Genomic DNA, 25,916 nt, shown 5'->3' with positions numbered 1-25,916 from the left:
TCAGTTTTAGATCTACCATCCATCCAGACCAAATGAGAGGTCAGATGGGATTGAGATCAAGCAAGAGTCCATGGTTGATGAGGTGTCTAATAGAAAAGATCAAGGAAGTTCACACGTGTCCAACAGCACTATGGATGTTGAGAGCAAGTTTCCTAATTGTAACAAGAGTCCCACTTGTAATAGGTTACCAAGAGTAACACAAGTTCTATCGGTAATACGTCGATTGAGACTCTCACCTCATGTACTCTATAAATAAGCATAAAGGGAAACACCCCAACATGATTTTCTGTATGGAGTGACTAAGATAATGGACATAGGTCTATTGACCGAACCACGTTAAATCACGCTTTGTGTTCACTGTTAGACTCAAACAGTTCTAGAGTTAAAATCCTATCACTTTCAGCTTTAAAAAAAATTATTTTTTTTTTCTTTTTTTCAAAATGAGCCAACTCGAAATTGCTCGGAATCCTTATGGGTGTGCTTGTGTATATGTGAGGATTCTCTTATTTTTATTGTAACAGAACCTCTCAACAATTCATTTTCTCCAATTCTGGCAAGGGAGGGGACTCTTTTTGTTGCCAAGTCCAAAGCAGTTATGTGGGATCCAATGAGGTAGCTGGACGGTAAGGTTGCATTATCATAATCAATGGGCCCCGGTTTGAATCCCATGGGCCTATCCTCCAACTTGCCCGTCAAAAGAGAAAAAAAGAAGTCCAAAGCAATTCTGCAGATGGCTAGTATCATGGGGCATCACCTCTCTTTCTCAAAAGAAAACTATTTCCATCCCTCTGTCCAGATATACCTATATGAAGTCCTCGAACGGTTGACAGTAACAAGTAATTGAATTCCTTCTCATCCCGGAAAACTGAAGATGAATAAAAGCAACCTTATTATCTTCAAGAACATAAAAGATGAACCAAGCCAAAACATTACCTTCAACCATGTTATATTTGGCCATAAAACACTAGCTTCATTTATTATCCATTTAGAAAAAAATGGAGGATCTTCTACACTTCTAATTTATTTAAAATTTAAATAACAGAAATAGCAGGCCAGAGCGGCAGTGATCCTTAATTGGAGAAAAAAACCACAGAAAAAAAAGCAGCAGAGAGCTGCTTTATAACTCGTAAAAACAAGACCCACTTTACTCCACAAGTATCTTCCTTGGAAGATCCTTTTTTATGCCAAGTCCAGTGACCCCAAAATAGCTGCAACCCACTAACTGTTAAACTAACTTCCAAATTTTGAACTCTCAAGAGGACTCACTGTCTGGCTTATCACTTTCTTTCTCTCCAAGATTGTATAGTACAAACCTACGCACCCGTATGTTCTCGCCCAAAGTGGCCACCGTCTGCTTCACCAAGTCTTTGACCAGCAAAGTGTCATCTTTAATGAAGGGCTGTTCAAGCAAAGCTAACTCGCCAAGCCTCTTTGAGACACGCCCATCAACAATCTTCTCCCTTATGTGATCTGGCTTCGACTGCAAGTCTTCCCTCTGTAACTCAAGTTCTCTTTCTTTTCTGGTTATGCTCTCTGGGATGTCTTCAACCGAGACAAACTCAACTTGTGGGCAAGCTGCAACTTGCATTGCGAGATCATCAACCAGCTGTTTGAAAATTTCACCTCGAGCAACAAAGTCGGTCTCGCAGTTCACTTCGATAAGTACTCCGATGCGGGAATCATGAACATATGAAGCAATTCTACCCTCCGCGGCTAGCCGTCCAGATTTCTTTTCTGCACTTGACAAACCCTTCTTTCTTAGGTACTCTTGTGCCTTCTCTAGGTTGCCGCCTGTTTCTGCCAGAGCTTTCTTGCAGTCCATCATGCCTGCTCCTGTTTCTTCCCTCAGTTGCTTAACCAGTGCAGCTGATATTACAACTTTCGGAGCGCTGTCATAGAGAACTAACAATATTAGGACTAGATTCTAAAACATAGCTTCTGAGAAAAAATCAAAGAAAGATTTAAAACCATCAAAGATAATTTGCCAAAAGAACACATGTCTGCTATTATTTTCATGGAAATTATCTTCCTTCTTTTCCAGTGGAAAATAATTAATTGATCCTAATAACTATAAAAAAGAAAAAGGCAGACTTCTCAGTAAAAGTTAATTCAGTCTAACAGTAATGAAAGCTAGAAAGAGCAACGTCCAGTAGATGAGACTGCAATTTCGGAATCTTGAAAGTGTAGAAGTGCTTTATCAACAAACAATAAGGATGGCTGATCATGGGGACTCTAAAGATGAAAACGAACTTGCTAAGAACCAAAAGAGAAAAACAGTAAAGAAGGAAAGGAGAATAACCTTTAAAAATAAAACTTTTATCTACCATGAGATTGTCAATTTATCATTGAATTATTTTCTTCCTGTTGCTTAGGAATACCAATTAGTTGGGAACAAAATTGATATTTACATGCTCATTTCCATATTAAGCTTTCATCTAGAATTTGTTTTTTATTTTAGCCTGTTACAAACCCACACGGTTGGACTACTGGATTGGCCATGCTACTTTTGGGTTTGGGTCTCATGTTTGTGTTGGATACATGTAAAAGGGGGTTCCACGCCCTCATTGGGGAATTAGGCCTAACTGGAGCATTCATGGGCAAAATGTCGCTTGCAAAGCTTCTCATGGAAGTTATGGTCGGGGGTTAGTAGCTTCTTTTGAAAGCCAAGCCTATGATGCCTATAAATAAGGGATCGAGCTTATTTTGTATCTTTTGGAACTTTAATCAATTGAGCTCTCTTTTGAGACTCTTGGCCTCTCTAGGGCTCGAGTAGGAATTGGCCTTCCCAAGTTAGAGGAGGATTGGCCCTAATACTTGGTTCACCTAAGTATTGGAGATCTCCATACCCATTCTCCCTTCTATCTCTCTTATCTAGACCCATCTTCTTCCTAGCCGACCGCTACATCTTCTCCAACCCATCTCTCTCTAGCTTCCTCTCTTTTTTCCCATTTTCCTATTTCAAAAATCTTACAAACGAAGACATCATACCCTGCCTTTCATATTTCTAGTTGTATCTTAAAGATTATATATCTTTGAATGTCCCTGTTTTTTTCGGTGATCTGCCCCTTCTGTTACAACTCTGCTTAAAGTAATCCATTTAAAATTTTGACTTTCCTCTTGCAACAATTAACAACAAATGAAAAGTCTGGGTTATCTTTTTAATGCAATTTCAAGCATAACCAGGTCTTCCAATAATTCTTAAGAATGAATGGTTGGTTGTAAACTTGTCTGCTAAGAAGTTGGCTGCCTTTTAAGGAAGTTTAGGTGATAACAAATAGGGAAATGATCACTCAACTGCCTTTATCACATTTTAAAATCAATTCTCCAATTGTGTACAGATGCATATAAAGTTGAACCAAACAATTTTCAAACTTATATATTAACACCTGACTTCGTACATGTGGCAGTATCTCATTAGTGGCTTGATTTTGAGATAGACTGGCATTCACTCAATAACATAAGCTGGAAATGAAAAATCAGAACTCTATTCATAGGAATCACTTACCTTTCAGCTGTTTCCTTGGTATCTGGAGCAGGCTGGCTAGCTGGTGATGTAGGTGGTGCTTTTGCTTCGGTTTGAGCAGCAACCTCTGCAGCAAAATCTTGATTTTTCTTTTCCAAACCTTCACCGAGATTGTACCTAACAAACCTTTTTACCTTAATATTTTCTCCAATTGCTGAAATCGTTTGCTTAATCAAATCTTTCACTGCCACCTTATCACTTTTTATGTATGGCTGCTCAAGAAGTGCCAATTCCTCAAGCCTCTTCTTGATTCGGCCATCAACAATTTTTGATCTGATTTGTTCTGGTTTTTGCAGAAGATCTTCTTTATGAATCTCAATCTCCCTTTCCTTGTTGACAATATCTTCAGGAACATCATCAGTAACCAAATACTGCACCTGTGGACATGCTGCAACTTGCATAGCCAGGTCTTCAACCAACTGCTTGAAAATATCACCACGAGATACAAAATCTGTCTCACAGTTAACTTCAATCATAACTCCAATTCGATTATCATGAATGTATGAGCCAACTCTTCCTTCAGCTGTAGCTCTGCCTGCTTTCTTTTCAGCGCTAGCTAGGCCTTTTTTCCTAAGGAATTCCTGAGCTTTAATAATGTCACCTCCTGTCTCTGCAAGGGCCCTTTTACAGTCCATCATCCCAGCTCCAGTTTCTTCACGTAGCTGTTTGACAAGAGCTGCAGTCACAGTAGCTGCATTTTGTGCGATGATGTAGGCCCAATCAGTGCTTAAATACATAAAAGGATTCATAGTCACATGGAACTGACATTTGTACTGTAAGCCGACCACACAGACTGAGATCAAGTTACAGATTTGTTCATTTGTTCAAACAGCAAATGATGGAACAGGCAGCAGGACAGTTATACTCGGACAATCCAAGTGGCACAAATAAAAACATTTACAAGCTAATAACCAAAAACATCTCCATTGCTATCGAAAATTCCCACTAAATAATAAAACTAAACCGAGGTTCTCATGTTTGTTTTCTTGTTACTTGCAAGAAAAATTTAAAGAGATCCATCATAGCCTAAAAGTTTTTTATTTTCATTGATGCACCAAGTTCTGTTATTCACAAAGAATAACCATCGTGCCCACGAGTGCTCGGCTAATTTGGCTAGGGGGTCAGATTTTGGCATCTCAAGTTGAACAAGCATCACAAGCTTGAAAGCTGGGTAGGTTTCTACAAGGTTCAAAAATCAATCGTCTACAATTTTCACAAATATTCAAGCTTAAAAAATCACGTTTTTTCATCAAAAAAACACAATCCAAGTAATGTTTTCTAGCAAATCGATCATACCTAACAAATCTCCAGGGTCAGATTTGCGAAAAACACCCTGAAAAGCCCAGTTCATTTGCAATAGGCTCCTACTTTGGTAGGCACCTACTCCCCACTATATGTGTGTGTGTGTGTGAAAAATATTGGCTACACTCTAGAGTACAGTACTCTCTAGATGAATCTCATAGGTGCAAGCTTTATTTGGCCAATTTGACCCAGGAATGCATTCAGCATGGTTCATTTACTAGGAAATGCACTTTCGACTGGGTAGTCTTTCAACATAAAAAGTATGATTTTCTTAATATTGAAAATTTGAGGCAATGTAGTCCATTAACTTTTGAAGCCCTTAGAAAATCTGCTTATAGAACAACGATCTAAAACATGTTTCTGACTAAGCAAAACATATAGATCATAACCATTGGGCATGATTCACAAAATTACCAAGAAAATTTTTAAGGAATGAGTGGCTTCTACTAGAGGGTAGCCAATATATATATATATATATATATATATAGGGTAGTGTTTGTTAGAAAGTGACTTGGAATACATTGGGTTCAATAATGAACCCATACTTATGCACGTGGAGTGCAAATATACCCATTAAAGGAAAACAACATAAGCACATAATGTGCTAACACATAAAACCCATAAAAAGGAAAAAATATGACATAAAGTCATAAGTTGCATATCATTGAAGAATAATGGAGAAGGGGTAAAAACCCCATTACAATGGAGCATAAGCTCCCTCAAGAATACCAAATACAAAGAGGAAATCCCCTATTTATAAGCATGAAAAGGGACCACCTTGGGGGCTCCCAAAGGGGACGTTGGAGAGCCCCCAACGGTCACATTTGTGACCGTTGGGGGCTCCCAACGTCACTTTTGGGAGGCCCCCAATGTGGTACGAAATCCAAAAATATAAAAAACAAAAAATAAAAATAAAACAAAAATTACAATGCATATTTCAATTGGAATATGCGTAAAATGCTAATTTACAAGAATACCCTTGAGGGTATTTTAGGAAGATAAAATATATATATTTATATATATAAATAGAGATATGTATACATATATATATATATGTATACGTATCTTTATATATATATATATATATATATATATAAATATATATGTACATTTAAGGATCAACATATTTTAACACCCCCCCTCAATCTTTGCGGGGAAACGAAAAGATTGATCAAAGGGCAAGACTCCAAGAGGCTCCGGCAAGGATGCAATGAAACTTGAAAAGGCCTTCCTCCTATTGTCTTTAAATTTCCCGAACTATCCAGGGTACTTCTCTTTGTCCTATCTCCAAGATCCTGTGAAATAACAACAAAGAAACAAGTAAAACAAATCTTTGTACTTTTATTCAAATGGAACATTTCTAACTAGCACAGGTTAGAAGAGATGCAAATTATGCAAATTATGCAAAAATGACACCAAAGTTTCAAAATCATATATCATGTTTAAAACAAAATGAGCGGAAGCAAATTATGCAGAAATAAATTACAAGAATGCATAATGCATTTATAAGGTCCAACGTTGGACAAATATAACCCCATAATGGGGAATAACAAAATGGTCCACTAAGGGACACCACAATAAGCCTACGAAGAGGCATGATATACATAAACATTATTGAATGAGGGCCCAAAAAGGCCATCAAGAGCATATGCATATACTTATCATGAAATGAATTAATACTCAAAGAACTCATTAATGAACATGCTTCAAACATGTAATGAAGTGCCAAACAAGAGAAACAAAGTCTCCAAGCATACTTTAGGCAAAATAAACCCAAGAGTTCACAAGGTTTTAAAATCATTTATGAAAGACATACTTAATACACATTTTGCATATAAGGGTGGCAAAAACCATAAGCACTTAATATATAGATTAAATGCTAAGAAATCAACTTGATATGCATATCAAAAATATGATTTGCTTGAAAAACACAAGTCATGAATGAAATTTTGCAAATTTCAACAATAGTTTATCCATTACAAACATCTTCCTCATTAGTCCTCAAAAACCCATAAATCAAGTGTATAAGCTACTAGATCAAGAATATAAAGCCATTAAAGGCCAAAGACACACACAAAGATGTGTAAAAGAACCTCTTGTCTACATATAATAATACTTGAAATAAGTGCATCTACGACAAGAACAAGAGAATACATGCCAACATGGACTAAAAAGTATCTCTTGTCTACGTAAAAAATACACTTAAAACCAAGTATGTTCAGCTACTAGAACAAGAGTAATAAGCCAACCATGGGCTAAAACATAATACATCTCTTGTCTACATATGATAGCACTTGAAATGAGTGAAATAAGCCAACCATGGGCATACATCTTAAGTGACTAGAATAAGGACACAAACGCCAACATAGGCTAAAAATCACACACCATGGTGTGAATCAACGTGCCTTGTCTACATATAAAAACACTCAAGACAAGTGTGTTCAGCTACTAGACCAAGAGAGCAAAAGCCAACAAAGGGCTAAAAACACACGAAGGTGTAATAAAATTCTTGTCTACATATGATGACACTTAGATAATGGGCATAAAAGGAAAAGACTTTTGAGGCAATAAACTTGTAATGAAAATAAACCTCGAATAAAACAATACTCCTTTTAAAATGAATTCTCATAACAATAACATGCATGTAAAAAAATATCTTCAACAAGATACTATAATCGATAAAATAAAATTCTTGAGAACAAATGTGTGAACATACACACACCAAGAACACTTAGAATACTTGTGCAAAATCACAACACAAAATCATAAATGTGCAAATGTACTCATAAGATTCATAAACAAGAAAAGGTTGGGCAATAATCCCAAAACCCTTGATTTTTAATATACCTTAAAACATTTAAGGTTTTAAAACACCATATGTCCATCACATTTACATAGATGCATCCATAATATCAATGGTCACAAGAGAAAAAATGAGTGACACGCTCATAATTAGAGATCATACAACAAATCATTTTAGAGTCCCAAGGTGCCCATAACTCACCTCAACAACCATCTATAATATGGAAGGTGGACAAACTAAAATGATATAACACGAGGTGCCCATAACTCACCTCAACAAACATCTCTAATATAACAATAATAAAGCCAAATAAAAGATGCATTAAATAACATGTGATGGACAAATATAAATGCCACAAAAAGGCAATAAACACTTAAGGAATCATTTTTCAAGGAAAAGAGGACCGATTAAAAAATTGAATCAAAAGGTCTAATAATCAATAATGTGCTTTATAACAACAATTTTGCATAAACACAAATTATGCTTAATCTTCAAACAAGTCATTTATACCAAAAAGGACTTATTAAGCAATAACCACAACAACATAAAGAATTCATCAAGACAATCAAGCTTTTAATCAAAGAAATCATAAGAACCGTAATGGTTCACAAAGAAGGCTTTAACACAATACTCAAGGAATGAATATTTAAAACACTTGAAAATTTATAAATTTGGGATTAAATCCCATAAAACAATTTTTTAAAAAAACCTTTGATTGTGATGAGATATGCGGAAACATTCAAAGTGCTAAAAGCACTTACAATGATTTAAAAAGGACTCAATATCTAAATTCATTATATTTTTCACAAAAATAAATGTGCATAAAGGCTCCATAATGCAAAAATGTCTACGAAGAGACAATACACATGTGAGCACAAAAGGCTTTATAAAAGATGTGCACGAAGGCACTCATACAATACTTGAACAAATACACACCAAGGTGTAAACAAACATGCACTAAGGCATGTATTTCATAAAAAAGAGGGAATGCATACAAGCGCAAATATTTGAGAAACAAATGTGCACAAAACACAAAAATACACAAAAGTGAGCAAGTATGCACTTTATAAAAAGAGCAATGCTTGAAATTCTCAAACTTTAACAATTGCAATTGAGGACAAAGAAAACCATATTATGGCCAATGTAGGCATTTTTAAAAAATATTATTAAGAGGTTTCGAAACCTTATGAAAAATACAAACCAACAAGTTTATAAAGATGAAAAATGAAATCATTTATACCAAAAGGATGCAAAAGATGAACTATGCACTCTATGTAGTGTGAGAAATTCCTTTTAAAAAATCTTTCCTAATGGTTTATCATAAACAATTTTTCAAAAAAGAAACATTGAAAAACTTTTAGGAGTTCTTATAAGTTAACATTAACAAGAACTACTTTAGGATTCAACAAAGATTTTTAGATGTGAGAGATTTTCATATAAGGATTATATCAAATTTTTCAAAAAATGCACTAAAATTCATAAAAAAGAGGAACTCAAATCAACTTAGGGTTCATATGAGAGTTAAGAAATTTTAAGCAAAGATCATTACTTTAGCAAGAAATCATATATATAATTTTAAAAATTAACTTATAGGTCAATCATGAGATAGTTATGTAAGAATTATAAATCTCACATAATTGAAGGTAATTTAAAAAAAAAACATAAATTGCTATTATATGCGATGAGTAGTTCGATAAACATAAATTATATATTTGAACAACAAACGAGTTCACCAAATTTGAGGGAGATAATTTTAAAATATACGAGCACGCGAAATGTGAAAAGACATAATTCAACTATCATAACCATTAAACGAACAAACTATATGCAAGAAACATATTTTCAAATACATAATACTTTAAGAAAAGGGATACATACCGAATAACTTCAAAGCAAAAAGGAAGAGCAATGAATACTTCACAATTTCTTGAGCGACACGCTTTCCGTTGCACCAAAGGACAACCCCATCGTGACCTTGCTCTGATACCATGTTAGAAAGTGACTTGGAATACATTGGGTTCAATAATGAACCCATACTTATGCACGTGGAGTGCAAATATACCCATTAAAGGGAAACAACATAAGCACATAATGTGCTAACACATAAAACCCATAAAAAGGAAAAAATATGACATAAAGTCATAAGTTGCATATCATTGAAGAATAATGGAGAAGGGGTAAAAACCCCATTACAATGGAGCATAAGCTCCCTCAAGAATACCAAATACAAAGGGGAAATCCCCTATTTATAAGCATGAAAAGGGACCACCTTGGGGGCTCCCAAAGGGGACGTTGGAGAGCCCCCAACGGTCACATTTGTGACCGTTGGGGGCTCCCAACGTCACTTTTGGGAGGCCCCCAATGTGGTACGAAATCCAAAAATATAAAAAACAAAAAATAAAAATAAAACAAAAATTACAATGCATATTCCAATTGGAATATGCGTAAAATGCTAATTTACAAGAATACCCTTGAGGGTATTTTAGGAAGATAAAATATATATATTTATATATATATAAATAGAGATATGTATACATATATATATATATGTATACGTATCTTTATATATATATATATATATATATATATATATATATATAAATATATATATGTACATTTAAGGATCAACATATTTTAACAGTGTTTGCCACCCTCATGGGTAAGGAACTCTCTAGTGAAAAAAATGCAATATTTTGTTTTTTTTTCAGCTTTTTGGCATATCTGACCCTTCAAACATGATCTACATATTAAGTTTAGTAGAAACCGACCTTTGGATCATGTTTTTCTGACCTATATGTCATATTTTATGAGGGTTGAAAAATCAACGGCTCATAATGTACCAAACATTCATACCTAAAAAAACATATTTTTACGTCGAAAAACTATAATCCAAGGGTTGACTCCAACTATTTTGACCATGCTGAAGTCTGAACACATCCATGAGGTCAGATTTGGTCAAAACCTATGTCACATGGGTGCGGGTGCGACACGGGTGCGGCACAATTTTAAAAAATTTGGACACGGAGACTCGGCTATATATATATATATATATATATATATATATATATATATATATATATATATATATATATATATCCTGTGTGCATATATGTGGATATTGTCCTCTAAAGTTTGGCACCAGCATGAGTGTTTTTATAAACTTTGCAAATTGTACTTTTGCCCTTGCAGAAAGGGGGGTCCGGGGGCTCCCCCCGGCGCGGGTCCCGCTGCGCGGTCAGCGGGCGGGGGTCCAGGGGGGCTTATGTTTGAGGCTTCGTTGCAAAAAATGTACATACTGCCAAGAAAAGGAAAAGATAGAAATGTCAAAATTTCTCAAAAAATTTGTCTGCACATAATTATGATGGTTATTTGTAGTGAACCATCCTTGACATGCATGGGCAGGGATCTCGCACCCAATTTGACAGGACAAGGAATCACATAATGAAGACTTTCAATTCCAGAAATCCCACCATAACAAAATCTTAACACAAAGTCCTTAATTTAACAGAACTACTGAAAGGACCAACAGAGACTCCAGTTATTCTAGCAACATTTAACACAAAATGAGAGTAGCTTAAGAAAACCTAGTTCAACCAGAATAAACGAGAACTCAGAAGCCCCCAAAATGATTTTTTTTTGTTTTTTACCTTAAAATGGACAATTTTTGGACTCGATCAACGTTGACAGAGTCCAAAAAAGGACAGACTCGGTCTCAACTCGTTGACCGAGTCCGACTCGGCGTTGACCGAGTCCGAAGCCGCACCCGTGTCGGGGCGTGTCGACTCGAGTGCGGCGCCTCCCTAGCCGAGTCCGTGTGACATAGGTCAAAACAATCTCCTCCTATGAGCTCCAACTAGGGGGTTTCCTTACCCACAAGAGTAGCAAATGCTATATATATATATATATATATGGCTAACATTTGGTCATGTCACCATTACCTACAAATGAGTTTTCCTTCCCATTTTTTTAATCGTTTTTGTTGTTTTTCATGAAACTAACCTCATGTTTAGGGTAGTGAGAATCGACTCTTACATCGTCTGATTACGACATGTAGCTATGTCACATGGGTACGGGTACGACATGTCAAGTTCAAAAAATGTGGGTACGAGGACACAACATATATATATGTGCGTGTGTGTGTGTATAACATTTTTAAGTGAAAGAAAAGAATATAATATTTTAAATATAAAAGAGGAACAAGGAATAAAATGATTTTTTTTTAAATAATAGGGTGTTTGATTTTTTTTTTTAAATAAGAAGGTGATTGATTTCTTTTTCCTTTTTTATAAAAATGAAGGGGGGTAACCCCCATTCCCACCGCCTCTCTCTCTCTATGCGAAGAAGACAGAGAAGGAGGAGGAGGACCCCCATACCCTCTCTCTCTCTCTCTCTCTCTCTCTCTCTCTCTCTCTCTCTCTCTCTCTCTCTCTCTCTCTCGAGATGCGAAGAAGAACGAGGAGGGGAGGAGGAGGACCTGCATACCCACTGTCTCTCTCTCTCTCTCTGCATACGAAGGAGAATGAGCAAGAGAAGAAGAAGAAGATAAAGAAGAAAGGAGGTAGGTACCTCTCTCTCTTTTCTTTCTTTATCTTCTCCAACTCCTGCTCCTCTTTTTCTTCCTCTTTCTCCTCCCCTCATTCTTCTTCTTCTCCTGCTGCCTAGGGTGGAGATAAGAGAGGCAAAGTAGCAAAACTAAAATGAGAGAGAGAGAGAGTTGGGGTTCGGGCTGGGTCCTAGTTAGACCTGACCCGACCTAGGCCCAGCACGTACCCGTGTCGACATGGGTACGTGGGCTCTTTTGCCATGTCTATGTGACATAGACGTGTAGGCATGATTTTAATAGCCTTGAAAATCAATGGCCTACAATTTGCGATATGTTCTTGGCTCATAAAATTGTGTTTTTTCATCGAAAAACATGATCCAACAGCTGATCTCCAGCATTTGGGCCATGCTGAATCCATCTACGAGGTCCAATTGGGTCACCAGGATCTGCACCTATGAGTTTCAGCTCATTCGTATGGTCAGGTCGCCATGACCAAATCTTACCCCATATATATATATATATATATATATATATATATATATATATATATATAATGTGTTCCTTAGGCCCCCTTTTTTTTGTTAGGTCTCGTTAGGCCCCTTCAAAAATCATAGTTTTAAGTATTTTTTGTCACGTCTAACATCGTAGATCTATGTAACACAGACTCTTCTAATAGGGCACCGCACCAGCGTCTCACCCGCACTCATGCGGGTGCGACACTTGGACACGACTTCCTTTGTGTCAGGTGAAGTCAACCACATTTCTATCCAAAAGTAGATTCAGTTAACCCTAACAAATTTTAGTTTTATTTATATTATACACACACACACACACACACACACACACACACACACACACACACACACACACACACATATATATATATATATATATATATATATATATATATGCACCTCCGCACTAGTGTGGTGTTATTTTTTATTGATGAGGAATAGCAATTATAGATTATTAATTTGATTTATTGCATAAATTTATGCATGATGAATTGATGATATGATAATTGTTTATATTTCATTAGTGTTAACTTAAAACCGTTAAAAATTATATATATACCCTCTCCACACCCCCGCACCCAAGTTTTTTTAAAGTGCCACATCGCTACATCGGCACCTGTATCAGCACCCCGCATCCGCACCTATGTGATCTATAGGTTTTGTTTAGTGGGAACCAGCATTTGGATCGCCGTAAACTGACTTGTATACAAGTTTTTTCGGTGATCCAAAATCAAAGGCTATGACAATACCAGTTTTTCCCGGTTCATAAAAATATGCTTTTTCGTCGAAAAACATGATCCAAGAGTCAATTCCCACTGAATCGAGCATGCTAAACACATCTAATAGTTCAGATCTATCATAAAACACTTAAAACCTATAGAGCAGAACGAGAAATGGGACCTAATATGTTCAGTTCGCTCTCTCTCTCTCTCTCTCTGTCGCTATATATATATATATATATATATGAGAACTGAACATATTAGGCACCCTTTTCTTGTTCTGCCCCATAGTTTGAAGTGTTTTATGATAAATCTAAACCATTAGATGTGTTTAGCATGCTCAATTTAGTGGGAATCGACTCTTGGATCATGATTTTTCGACAAAAAAACATATTTTTATGAGCCAGGAAAAATTGATGCCTTCATAGACATTGATTTTGGATCACCAGAAAAACCTGTATACAGGTCAAATTCTTGTGATCCAAAAGCTGGTTCTCACTAAAAAAAACCTATAGATCACATCTATGGTGTTAGATGTGAGAAAAAATACCGAAAAACTACGATTTTTGTAGGGGCCTAACTGGGCAGAACGAGAAAATGGGGCAGAACCAGCGCATTGCTCTCTCTCTCTCTCTCTCTCTCTCTCTCTCTCTATATATATATATATATATATATATATATATATATATATATATATATACAGGTTTTTTCGGTGATCCAAAATCAATGGCTATGAAGGCATCAATTTTTCCCGGCTCATAAAAATACATTTTTTATCGAGAAAAATGTTTCAAGAGTCTATTCCCACTAAATTGATCATGCTAAACCATCTAAGTTCAGATCTATCATAAAACACTTAAAACTATGGGGCCTAACGGGGCAGAACCAGAAAACAGGTCCTAGTATGTTCAGTTATCATATATATATATATATATATATATATATATATATATATATATATATATATATATATATATATATATAATCAATGTTGTTAGTATTAGTATCGGCCCTGAATTGTTTGGCCATTGATTCAGCTGTATCGGCCGATACTGATACCCAAGTGAATCGTTCTATATTGGCCAACTAATAATTAAAAAAATATTATGTGTCAACAATAACGTGACACATGTTAAAACCATTAAAATAATATTAAAAAATTTAATTTTTAGTATTTTTTTACATTTATTAAAAAATAGCCGATTCAGGGGTGAGGCATATCGATTTTTTGCCGATACATCGGCTGACACAGGCCGATACACACCGATACTGATAATATATATATATATATATATATATATATATATATATATATATATATATATATATATATATATATATATATATATATATATAATGTTCAAACTCCAAACTCATTTACTCCTAACCAGAGTTACCGGAAGCTTCTTAGACAGGCGGGAAGCTCGCTTCCCGGAAACTCGCTTTGGAAGCGCGATACTCCTCGCTTCTGAAACTTGATGAGAACCTCGATTCCCCCACGCTTCTCCTATGCTTTCCACACACTTCATTTCTTCTTATTATATGTTCTCTTACTCAACTTTTCATGCTTTTTATGTGTTTTCTCTGACTCTTCTCATTCACTTCCATGTGCTTTCGCTAAATTGGTAGTCATCATTTTTAGATTTTGTTAAAAATTTAATTCTTACAAGAAAAAATCATGAAATTTAATATTAGTCACTTTTATTTTAGTTTTTATTTGTGTTTTATTTTGATTCTCATTCAATTCTTATATTTTTTTTTATTCCTCGCTTCCCACTTCCTATATATTTTAAAATGCATCGTTTCTCGCTTTCGCTTCCCGTATCGTTTCCCGCTTCCGCTTCCTAGTCTGGCAACCTTGCTCCTAACCATCTCTGACCTGTTCTAGAGTATTCAACTGGAAAAGATTGATGGTCTGGGTTGGACTGCCTTCCACCATAATCCTCATGGCTTATTCACAGTCACTATGTAATCTATAAAGAAAGGAATAATCTTGACTGCTGTAGTTGATCCCAAGAATTGCAGAGTTGTAGGAAGTAATTACATTATCAACATGTTAATTTTGGTCAAATGAATGCATCAGGTTTTCTAATTTTGCAAGTCTTCTATTGGCACCATAAGATGCTACATAGTCTTTGTAACATGGGCATTTCTATCAGCTCCTCATACATCGTATCTACAGTAGTACTTAAATATTTTGGGTGTGGGTCAACTGAGCTTCAGATTTTATACATTTTACTCATTTTATGATACGGTCAATGTGTAGTCAACACTCGGAATCAAAAGCTTCCAATGTTAACTATATGTTTTTTTATTATTAATTGTTAGTCAACTTTATATATAGAGAACTTTGTAAAATGTAGCACAGTTGTGTAATCAGGAGAATCAGCAGAGTAAAAGCTGTCATCAAGAAAGAACTGAGTTCAATAATGATCAAGAAAAGAATTAAGTGCAAAATGGGATCACACGCACCCAGAAGAACCTTTAATGGAAGTGGGAATAGCAGGATATAAAAGGACCAACAAGAACATATTAAAGCAGAAAAAAGAAATGTAAATCATGAACCTTTAATTGCAGTTACTTTGGAAGATGGGTCACCATTTTTTCCACTTGAGGTGGCTCCAGTACTGGATGTAACAGCAGATGACGGAACCTCCTTTTCTTCTAACAGAGCAGTGGAAGACAAATTATCTTCTGGAAGAGAAGGGGTTCCTGTTTCTGATTCACCACTTACTACGTTGTTTTCTAAATTGACATTTGATTTAACTTCTGTCTTAACTTCAACAGGAACCTGTTCAGAAGATGCTTTGTTAACCGCTTCTACAATCAATCCAGCTTCTATTCCTTTATCTTGTGCCTCAGTTGGTGCGGGAGGAATATCTTCATTAACAGAAGTGGCAGACACATCTTTGTCTGAAACAACGGATCCAGAATCAACTAAAGTGTCATGAATGGTTTCACTGATCTCTTCTGTGGTGGGAAAAGATTCAGATGAGCTAATGACATTATCCAATGAATCAGAAGTGGCATTTTCTGTTTTTTCATCAATTGGGCCAAGGTTAGAGGTGGCTCCATTGTCTGGAGATTCCACCTTGCTTGGATCACCGTTTATAACTTCTTCCACAGCAGATTCCACATTTTCGTTGTCTGTCTCAGAGGAACCTGCTGAAGTCAAAGCAGAATCAAAGACTGCAGCCACCTCTGCTGAAGCAGTTGTATCATCTTCACCAGAGAACACATCAACATGGTCTGAAGTACTGCTTTCTAATGAGCCTTTCACACTAGTAGCATCAACATCTGCTGCTTCACTTTGAAGTGATTCTTGGACTTTGTTGCCATCAGCAGATGACTCTGTACTTTCAGATTCTTTTGTCTGATCATCAACAGCAAGTTCTTGTGAGATTTCAAAAACAGTGCTAGTTTCAGCAAGTTTCTGCATTCTCTTCTCATCTAAAAATGCAGCAATAACCTTGTCTTTACGAAATGCCAACTCAAAAGGATTGGTAGCCACATGGACAACTCCTTGATCCAGTGGTAGGTTGATATCTTTAATATTCTCTTCTTTCTTCATTGTCAAAGTTACCTGTCCTCTGTTAACACGTAAAACTCGAACATTAACTTCTTGACCAACCTGCAGCTGTGAGTCTCCCAAAAGACTCGCAAACCCTTCAGATTCCTCAGCTACTGGGAGAAATCCTTCTTCTCCATCAGGAAGAGATATGAAAGCTCCTGCTCTGTTTAGGTTCTTCACAATGCCATCTAAAATCTGCCCTTTCTGGAACTTAGAAGGCTTTTGTTTCTCATCCCTCTTCTGATTGGGCTTTGCAGAGCTCTTCCTGGTTGGTCTTGGCTTATCATTGCTCCTATTGGCATCAACATTACCATCTTTCTGTTGACGTAGCTTGCCAGCATCATCCCTTTCCTGCATTGTTAATGAAATCCTACCAGTTTCAGTATTTACTTCAATGATTCTTACCTTCACCTCCTGACCGATTGAAACAACACTGTTAACATCTTTGACAAAGCTATCACTCAATCTTGAAATATGGACTAAACCATCAGTGAAAGCTCCAAAATCAACAAATGCACCAAATGGTTGAATTGATCTAACTTTTCCAATAAAAGTAGCTCCAGGTATCAGTTCCTCATTCTTTACTGGAGGCATCTCACTCTTTCTGAATGCTCTGGAACGTTTAGATGAAGCCATGGTTACACTTTCTTTGGAGGTGGAAACTCCACTTGCTTCAGCTGAAACAGGTGACTCATCTGAAGCAGATGTTTTGTCAGTTGCTTCATCACCTACAACAGCAGAATTTGGATCTTCCACAACTACATCACTTCCTACAGATACAGAAGTTGGGATCCTTGATCTATGCTTCAAAATAGCAGCCCTTCCGCATTTTTCAAATAATGTTAGAGAGAATGGTTGTGAAAATAGGAATGCCTGTGAAAACAGTGTTGGTCTAGTGCACGATACATGAGAAGTATACTTTGCCGTGAGACAATCATTCCTTGAAGTAAAAGAAGTTCCAGGAACCAGGAAGGCATTTCCAATAGATACAGGTGCCATGCTAACCTCACTGTTCAAAATTGAGAGTGCAGAGAGTACTACTAGAAGATTTTCACTTTCTTGATTTCTTCCCTTTGCCTGTCAAGCAAACATATAGTATACCATGACTCGGAAACATATGGGCACAGAACACACAAATGAAAAAAGAATGTCAAGTACATTTATGGAATCGACTTAAACATATTGCTACAACTGTATGCTGAAATCTAAAGTGAGTTCATCCACAAAGAATGAGCTCTTACGTTGTATATAAAAAATCTCATTCTGCAGAGAATATATTAACAAGTGAAAAAACAGAATACAAATTACCAACAAACAGGGATGAGCTAGTTATTGCCAATATATTCAAGGCACACACACATTTGCAAGTGAACAAACACACACCCATACACCACACACAATTGTGCATGCACAAACACACACCCATACACTACACACACTTGGGCGTGCACAAACACACACCCATACACCACACACACTTGTGCACACACACACACACACACTTGCGCATGCACATATCTATATATATGTATATAGATAAATAAATAAATAAATATATATATATATATTGACAATTTGACATGTATGCTTGACTGCACTAGGCTTTTTTATCGGTTGCTTTAATACTTTCGATTGCCAATCTGGGGGGCAACCCTCACTGGCTTCAAAGCCACGACTGCTTGGTTAAAGATGGTGTTACTCTATTGGTCCAACTATCGCATGTGAAGCACTGTATTAGATTAGTTAGAGAGGTAGTATTTGATAGTTCTATTGCATGAAGATCCATGCACACAAGCCAACTCTCCATACTAAATTAACAAACTTGGATATGAACTTCGCATTTAGCAGTACATAATATTAAGTTCAATGATTGACCTGAAATTGAATCAAAGGATTTCTCAGTCATTAAGTTCCATTACAGGTAACTCGGAGGCAAGCTAAAAGGTAACTCAGAGGCAAGCTTTTTGCTACGTACTATAAGGTTATACAGTACATTTTTTCAGCAAATCTAGCTGCATCCATGGGGGCACACCACGTTGAAGGCAGAGCCTTAGGTTCGAATGCCACCAGGGTCTAGTCCACATCATGGCAATCGAAAAAGAAAAGAACATGAAAAGAAAGAGAAGAAGGTGGCATTCCCAACAATTGTATTTCTAACACAGCATCAGAACAAGGGACAGAGTTTGGACGAAATACATAGGACTACATTCCAGGTCTACATATGAAAGAGGATTTTTGGATTACCAGCAACAAAGCCGGCTGATTAACTAATGGCCCCTAGACAACATAAACCTTATACAATCACCAAACAAGAACAATCAACAGCACATATGGTCAAATTATATACTCATTAGAGCAGAAAAGATGATTAGTCATTACAAATTTTCACTTGCTTCTTCTGTGAGGCACATATTTTAGCATACCGGTAGTCATCTGTTCTAATAAGCACACAAAACACAAGCAAAAAAGAAAATAACCATCTAATGAACTTAAGCCACACTAAAAACAATCAATGCTACAGCACCGGAATGTATGGTGGTGACAACAAAGTAAACAAATAACAGTAAACGCTACACAAAAGTTTCTTCAATACGTCATCCAGTACAGATAATTGTTTCCATAAATTATGCTTCATATAAATTATGGAAAAAAAAGATAACTGGACAAAATAAAGCCTACCCAATTCCTATTTTAACTCTTTCTTTTCAAATTTGTATGAAACAACCGCAGGGTTCAACCAAAAAAAGCAAAAAAAAACAAAAAGAGAAAAAAACACGCACACACACACCAAAAGAAGAGAACTCGACAACAACATCAAAGAACACGAAGAAAAATAACGAAATGTACCAACAAATTCTAAGGGCGAAGTGAGCAAGAAACGAGACAGGAGATGAAGAAAAATCACAAATTTTCCAAGAAATGGAAGACACACCTATTGATTCACCATGAAGGAGGAGGAGAAGGAACTGGAGCTTCTTATTGAAGAAATCTCCGAGCCCGGAGAAATTGGTTTCCCGTTTTCCTGTTATTCGTGAGAGAGAGAGAGAGAGAGAAGAGAGAAATGAAAGGTGAGCTTTGAACTCGTTATCTGATTACAGAATTTCGCTCCTTTACTTTCTCCCTAGATTTTATTTTATTTTTTTTCTTTGAATGGTGAGTGAGGAAATGCATTGCTGTTTCAGTAACAAAGCAGTCCTTTTGGTTCGGGTCTTCTCGGACCATGAGATTCGGGGGTGCTGTACTGATATGAGCTACTACTCTATGGCCTGTGCCAACAGTTGGGACCTTCACATGACCTGGGTGGACCGTGGAACATGACCCGGGTTCGACTCTGAGGTACATGGGCAAAATTCAAATTAAGGCCCATAAGGATTAGATAAAGCAGACCACGTAAAACAATTTTTTTTTACATTAAAAAAATTGATACTGTTAATAAGAACTCAGGTCGGTTCGGGATCTGGTATGAAATTCCGTAAACCACCGAACTCCATACGCTAATTGGACCATATAGGTTCAACCCGAATAGTTAATAAGACTTCTATCCTTATCACTAAACCAAAATTCTAATGGATTTGATAAGGATCGGGTCAGGCATGCTAGATACTGGAGCTGCCAAACAACTCGGTTTTTAGGGTTTTAGAGGTTTCTAGAATAGTATAGAAGAAGGGGTTGTTTACTCATGGGAGGGGGCCATACGTGAATGGGCAGTGAAAAAAAAGGAGAAGAAAGTGGGGTGAAGTGGGCCCCACATCCAACATTGGTCCAAACGAAGCCATGCTTGAAACCCTAGGTGGTTTCTCCCTTGGGTCAAACCCAACCCATTTCTTAAAGGATTGGTCCATTTGGCCCATGATCCAAAATGAGATTTTCTCTCTAAAGTAGATCATGGTCCAGAGATTCAATTTGAATGGGTAGACCATTTTGGGTCTCAACTAAGCTCCAAATCCAAAATCATCATAGATCCAAATAGATCGTTAATTACTTTTGGGTATTTATTTAAATTTATTATTTAAATTCTCTAAAGTGTAGTTTATCGATTATTTGTGAAATAATTAAAATTAACAAGTAATCGCTAAATGATTGGAAATTCGCCAGTATAGACCCAAAAAAAATGGGTAAAGTCTACTGTATTTTATTTAAATATTCTCTGAAATTTTCGGGCCTCTCATTCAATATGACCATGGATTGTTGGGGGAGACTTCAACACTCTCTCAAGTGTGGCTGACTCAAATCGCCCATGCTCCTCTACTCGCTTCATGAGGAAGTTAAACGATTTTCGGATCAATAAATTATTTGCATGACATTTCGATAGAGGGTGGGCCCTTTACATGGTCTGACAAGCTCCACTTATGCTAACACTTGATAGTTTCGTGCTATCTTAAAGTTTTCTCAATGCTCATCATGATGTCCATGCTAATATCAGATTGATTCCGGTGTCTGATCATGCTCCCATTCTTCTATCTTGGGGCGTGGGGCTGCACCATTGCAAGGGAAGGTTCAAGATTGGAATTATGCGTCCAACCCACGGCGTATCAACCAAATATCATTCTTGTCTTCTGTCAACAATGATCAACACATGCATGGGTCGACCCTATTGGATCTTTATGTGATGTGTGCAAAGATGGTCTCGTTGCATTGCTCCAAGAATTTCACTCAATTGCAGCGCTTGTCATTCAATCATGGTCCTTATTCCAAAAAAATTGGGATTCATTGGTTCAATGATGAGTTGCAAGCTTTGTTGCTCCTTAGTTCCCTTTCTGAGAATTGAGAAACCTTGGTGGTCATAGTCAGTAACTCTGCACCTGATGGAACGGTAATGATGAGTCAAGTTACCAACAATCTGTTGAATGAAGAGACAAGAAAAAAGTCATCAAGTTCTTCTATATCTGAGGCACTTGTGATTGAAAACCGAGAGAGAAGCAGGAGTAAGAGCAAGGCTCTGCACTACCGTGGCAAATCCAGAGACCACTCACACTCAAGCTTAAAGAAAGACGTTGAGTGTTATTATTGTCACAAGAAGGGGTATATGAAGCGGGAGTGCAGAAAGCTCAAGTTCAAGGAACAGAGCAAAGAGAAAATCTGAGAAGAAAAGCAGGGTGCCACAGCCGCAGTCACAGATGGAGAGCTCATGGTTGTCTGTGATGACACCAACATAAATTTGATCGGTCAAGAGACTGATTGAGTAATTGACTCTGAAGCTTCATTTTATGTTACCTTGCGGGCTGATTTCTTCACTTCTTACTCACAAGGTAATTTCGGTAATGTCTGAATGAGAAATGAAGATGTGTAAAACTTTGTTAGCATAGGCAACATTTGTTTGGAAATAAGCATTGACTGCAAATTGTTGCTGAAAGATGTGAGGCATGTACCAGACACTCGACTGAATCTGATTTTTGCCGAAAAGTTAGATGATGAGGGCTACAACAACACCTTCAGTGATGAAAGGTGGAAGTTAGCTAAAAGCTCCTTGGTGGTAGCTCGATGAACAAAGACATATTTTCTTTACACTTTGTAAGCAAAGATCTGCAAGAGTGTTGTAAATACTATGGAGAATGACTCATCCACAGAGTTATGACATAGAAGGCTCGAGCATATGAGTGAGAAGGGGCTGCAGGTCTTGGTCAAGAAAGAGCTTCTAGCAGAGGCTGAAGGTACATATTTAAAATCTTGTGTTCATTGCTTCCATGGCAAACAGAACAGGGTTTCCTTCCATAGAAGCATTGCATCTAGAAAATCTCATGTTCTAGATCTCGTACATTCTGATGTGTGTGAACCTTTGAAGGTAAAGACACTTGGTGGTGCATTGTACTTTGTGACTTTCATTGATGATCACTCTAGGAAAGTCTAGGCTTATACACTGAGAATTAAAGACCAAGTTCTAGATGTATTCAAGCATTTTCAGACCATGGTTGAAAGAGAAACTGGCAGGTAGTTTAAGTGTGTTCGCTCGGATAATGGTGGCGAATACATTAAGCCATTTGATCAGTATTGCACCAATCATGGCATCAAGCATGAAAGAACTGTGAGGATGACATCTCAATAGAATGGGGTTGTTGAGAGAATGAATCGCACCATTCTTGGGAGTCAAATGTTTGTTGTCACACTTAAAATTGTCAAGATCTTTCTGAGGTGAGGCAATGAGGACAACAGTTGATTTTATCAACTTGTCTCCTTCTATTCCCTTGAAGGGAAATGTTCTAGAGAAAGCTTGGGCTGGGAAAGAACCTTCTTATGGACACTTAAGAGTGTTTCACCACAACAAAGCAGTGGATTAGTGACGACCACATTTTGTCGCTATTCTGTCGTTAATCCGTTGCTAACCGGCTTAGCGACGAATTAGCGACGACGAGGCGATGGTATGCTTACGTCGCGAATTTTTCAACGCTAACTGGCGACAGAATAAATTCGTCGCTCGGTCCGTCGCTACTTGCGACGGAATAACGAGCGATGTATTCTGTCGCCAATCCGTCGGTACTAAACGGCGACCTCGGCTTGGCGACAGATTTACGTCCATCGCTAAGCCGTCGCTAGATTTATATGTATAGCGACGACTGTTTCTGTCGCTACACCGTCGCTAGGTTTATATCCATAGCGACGGATGTTTCTGTCGCTAATCCGTCGTAAACACGAAAAAAAAATTTAAAAATTTATTTGAAAATTAAATACCGAGAACGATACAATTTATATTTCCTGTACAATTTATATTTCCTGTAAATAAAAAAAAAACTACACAAAAATTTCCATATAAAAGGAATCTACAAACAATTAATCGTTCCACCTTAAAATTAACAAGTTTAATTATTTACAATTCAACAATTATAATTAGGAAACAAAAAAAATTAGAACTTCTTCAACACAGTTCTCTAATCTTCGACAAGATTTTGTGCGTCTTCTTGTTTATTGCCTTTATCTGTCCCTTCAGCTCCGCTATGCTGATTATCGCTAGCAGACTACACAAGAAAAGAACAGTCAGTATTGATAAACAAAATATAATGAAATAAATTACACACTATATGTGATTTTATCATGTGCTCATATGTGTTCTAAGGCAATAAAAAAATTTTATATGTGATTATAGCATGCTCATATGTGCTCTAAGGCAGGCAAAAAACTCTATATGTGATTCTATCATGAATTATATGTGTTTTAAGGCATTAAAAAATTTTTATATGCCATTATATCATGCTCAGATGAGTTCTAAGGCAGCTAGAAAAACTCTATATGTGATTCTACCATGCTCATATGTAATTTAAGGCAGACAAAAAGCTATATATGTGATTCGATCATGCTCGTACGTGTGCTAAGGTAGTCAAAAAATTGAATATGTGATTATAGCATGCTCATATGTGTTCTAAGGCAGACAGAAAAACTCTATATATGATTATATCATGCTCATATGTGCTCTAAGGCAGGCAAAGCAAAAAACTTTATATGTGATTCTATCATGAATGATATATGTTCTAAGGCAGTAAAAAAACTCTATATGTGATTTTGGCATGCTCATATGTGTTTTAAAGTAGTCAAAAAACTGAATATGTGATTATAACATGCTCATATGTGTTCTCAGGCAGTCAAAAAAATGAATATGTGATTATAGCATGCTCATATGTGTTTTAAGGCAGTCAAAAAAACTTTATATGTGATTCTATCATGCTCATATGTGCTCTAAGGCAGGCAAAAAACTTTATATGTGATTATAGCATGCTCATATGTGCTCTAAGGCAAGCAAAAAACTCTATATGTGATTCTATCATGAATTATATGTGTTTTAAGGCATTAAAAAAATTTTATATGCGATTATATCATGCTCAGATGAGTTCTAAGGCAGCTAGAAAAACTCTATATGTGATTCTACCATGCTCATATATGCTTTAAGGCAGGGAAAAAGCTATATATGTGATTCGATCATGCTCGTATGTGTGCTAAGGCAGTAAAAAAATTGAATATGTGATTATAGCATGCTCATATGTGTTCTAAGGCAGACAGAAAAACTCTATATGTGATTCTATCATGCTCATATGTGCTCTAAGGCAGGCAAAGCAAAAAACTTTATATGTGATTCTATCATGAATGATATATGTTCTAAGGCAGTAAAAAAACTCTATATGTGTTTTAAAGTACTCAAAAAACTGAATATGTGATTATAACATGCTCATATGTGTTCTCAGGCAGTCAAAAAAATGAATATGTGATTATAGCATGCTCATATGTGTTCTAAGGCAGTCAAAAAAACTTTATATGTGATTCTATCATGCTCATATGTGCTCTAAGGCAGGCAAAAAACATTATATGTGATTATAGCATGCTCATATGTGCTCTAAGGCAGGCAAAAAACTCTATATGTGATTCTATCATGCTCATATGTGCTTTAAGGCAGGCAAAAAGTTATATATGTGATTCGATTATGCTCATATGTGTTCTAAGGCAGACAAAAAACTGAATATGTGATTATATCTGAGAGGGACCTGTAATCGAAGATCCCTTGTTCAGAACAAGTTTGTTGATCTCATTTCGGAGAAAGGGGGCGACGGTGTCATGGAAGTAGTTATTCAGTGATTCTGTAACGATCTGGCGTACATCATTACCGAAAAGAATAATCTGCTGTTTGGAGCTTATGTCGGTGCAAGAAGTCGGTGAGCCGTAACTGGAAGAAGCAATAACTGGTGAAGTGTTTATATTACTCCCAAACCCGAACACGCGACCTTTTTTGTGTTCACCTGCTGCAGTCACCCATGCTGCAGGATCAAATGATGGATGCTGAGTAGCGTCATCGCCATATCGCTCTACCATATGTTGCTCATATGCCTTCTACAAAATAATGTTTAAAGTATGCATTAATAATTAATGATAACTTGCATATATATTGAAATGATTATTAATAGAATAAATACATACCGTTGTCGTTCTCGTCTTCTCTGATATGAAGACTCCCGTGGTCTT

The 25,916-nt window shown here is 36.7% G+C and overlaps 1 protein-coding gene across 1 annotated transcript; it reads right to left on the bottom strand.

The window, feature by feature from the left end:
• Window positions 1-949: 949 nt before the first annotated feature.
• On the bottom strand, window positions 950-20,100 carry LOC149830182 (polyprotein of EF-Ts, chloroplastic-like). Its single transcript, XM_090016362.1, has 4 exons — window positions 19,909-20,100; window positions 15,971-18,053; window positions 3,506-4,214; window positions 950-1,889 (listed from the first exon to the last, which is right to left on the bottom strand). Exons 2-4 carry the CDS (start codon window positions 17,973-17,975, stop codon window positions 1,253-1,255), a joined length of 3,351 nt encoding a protein of 1,116 aa, XP_089872488.1. The 5' UTR covers window positions 17,976-18,053; window positions 19,909-20,100; the 3' UTR covers window positions 950-1,252.
• Window positions 20,101-25,916: the final 5,816 nt, after the last annotated feature.

This window comes from Nuphar pumila, chromosome 8 (assembly GCF_984573655.1).
Source record: "Nuphar pumila chromosome 8, dmNupPumi1.hap1.1, whole genome shotgun sequence".
In the NCBI taxonomy this organism is placed as follows: Eukaryota; Viridiplantae; Streptophyta; class Magnoliopsida; order Nymphaeales; family Nymphaeaceae; genus Nuphar; species Nuphar pumila.
This window is presented reverse-complemented; position numbering and strand designations above follow the sequence as displayed.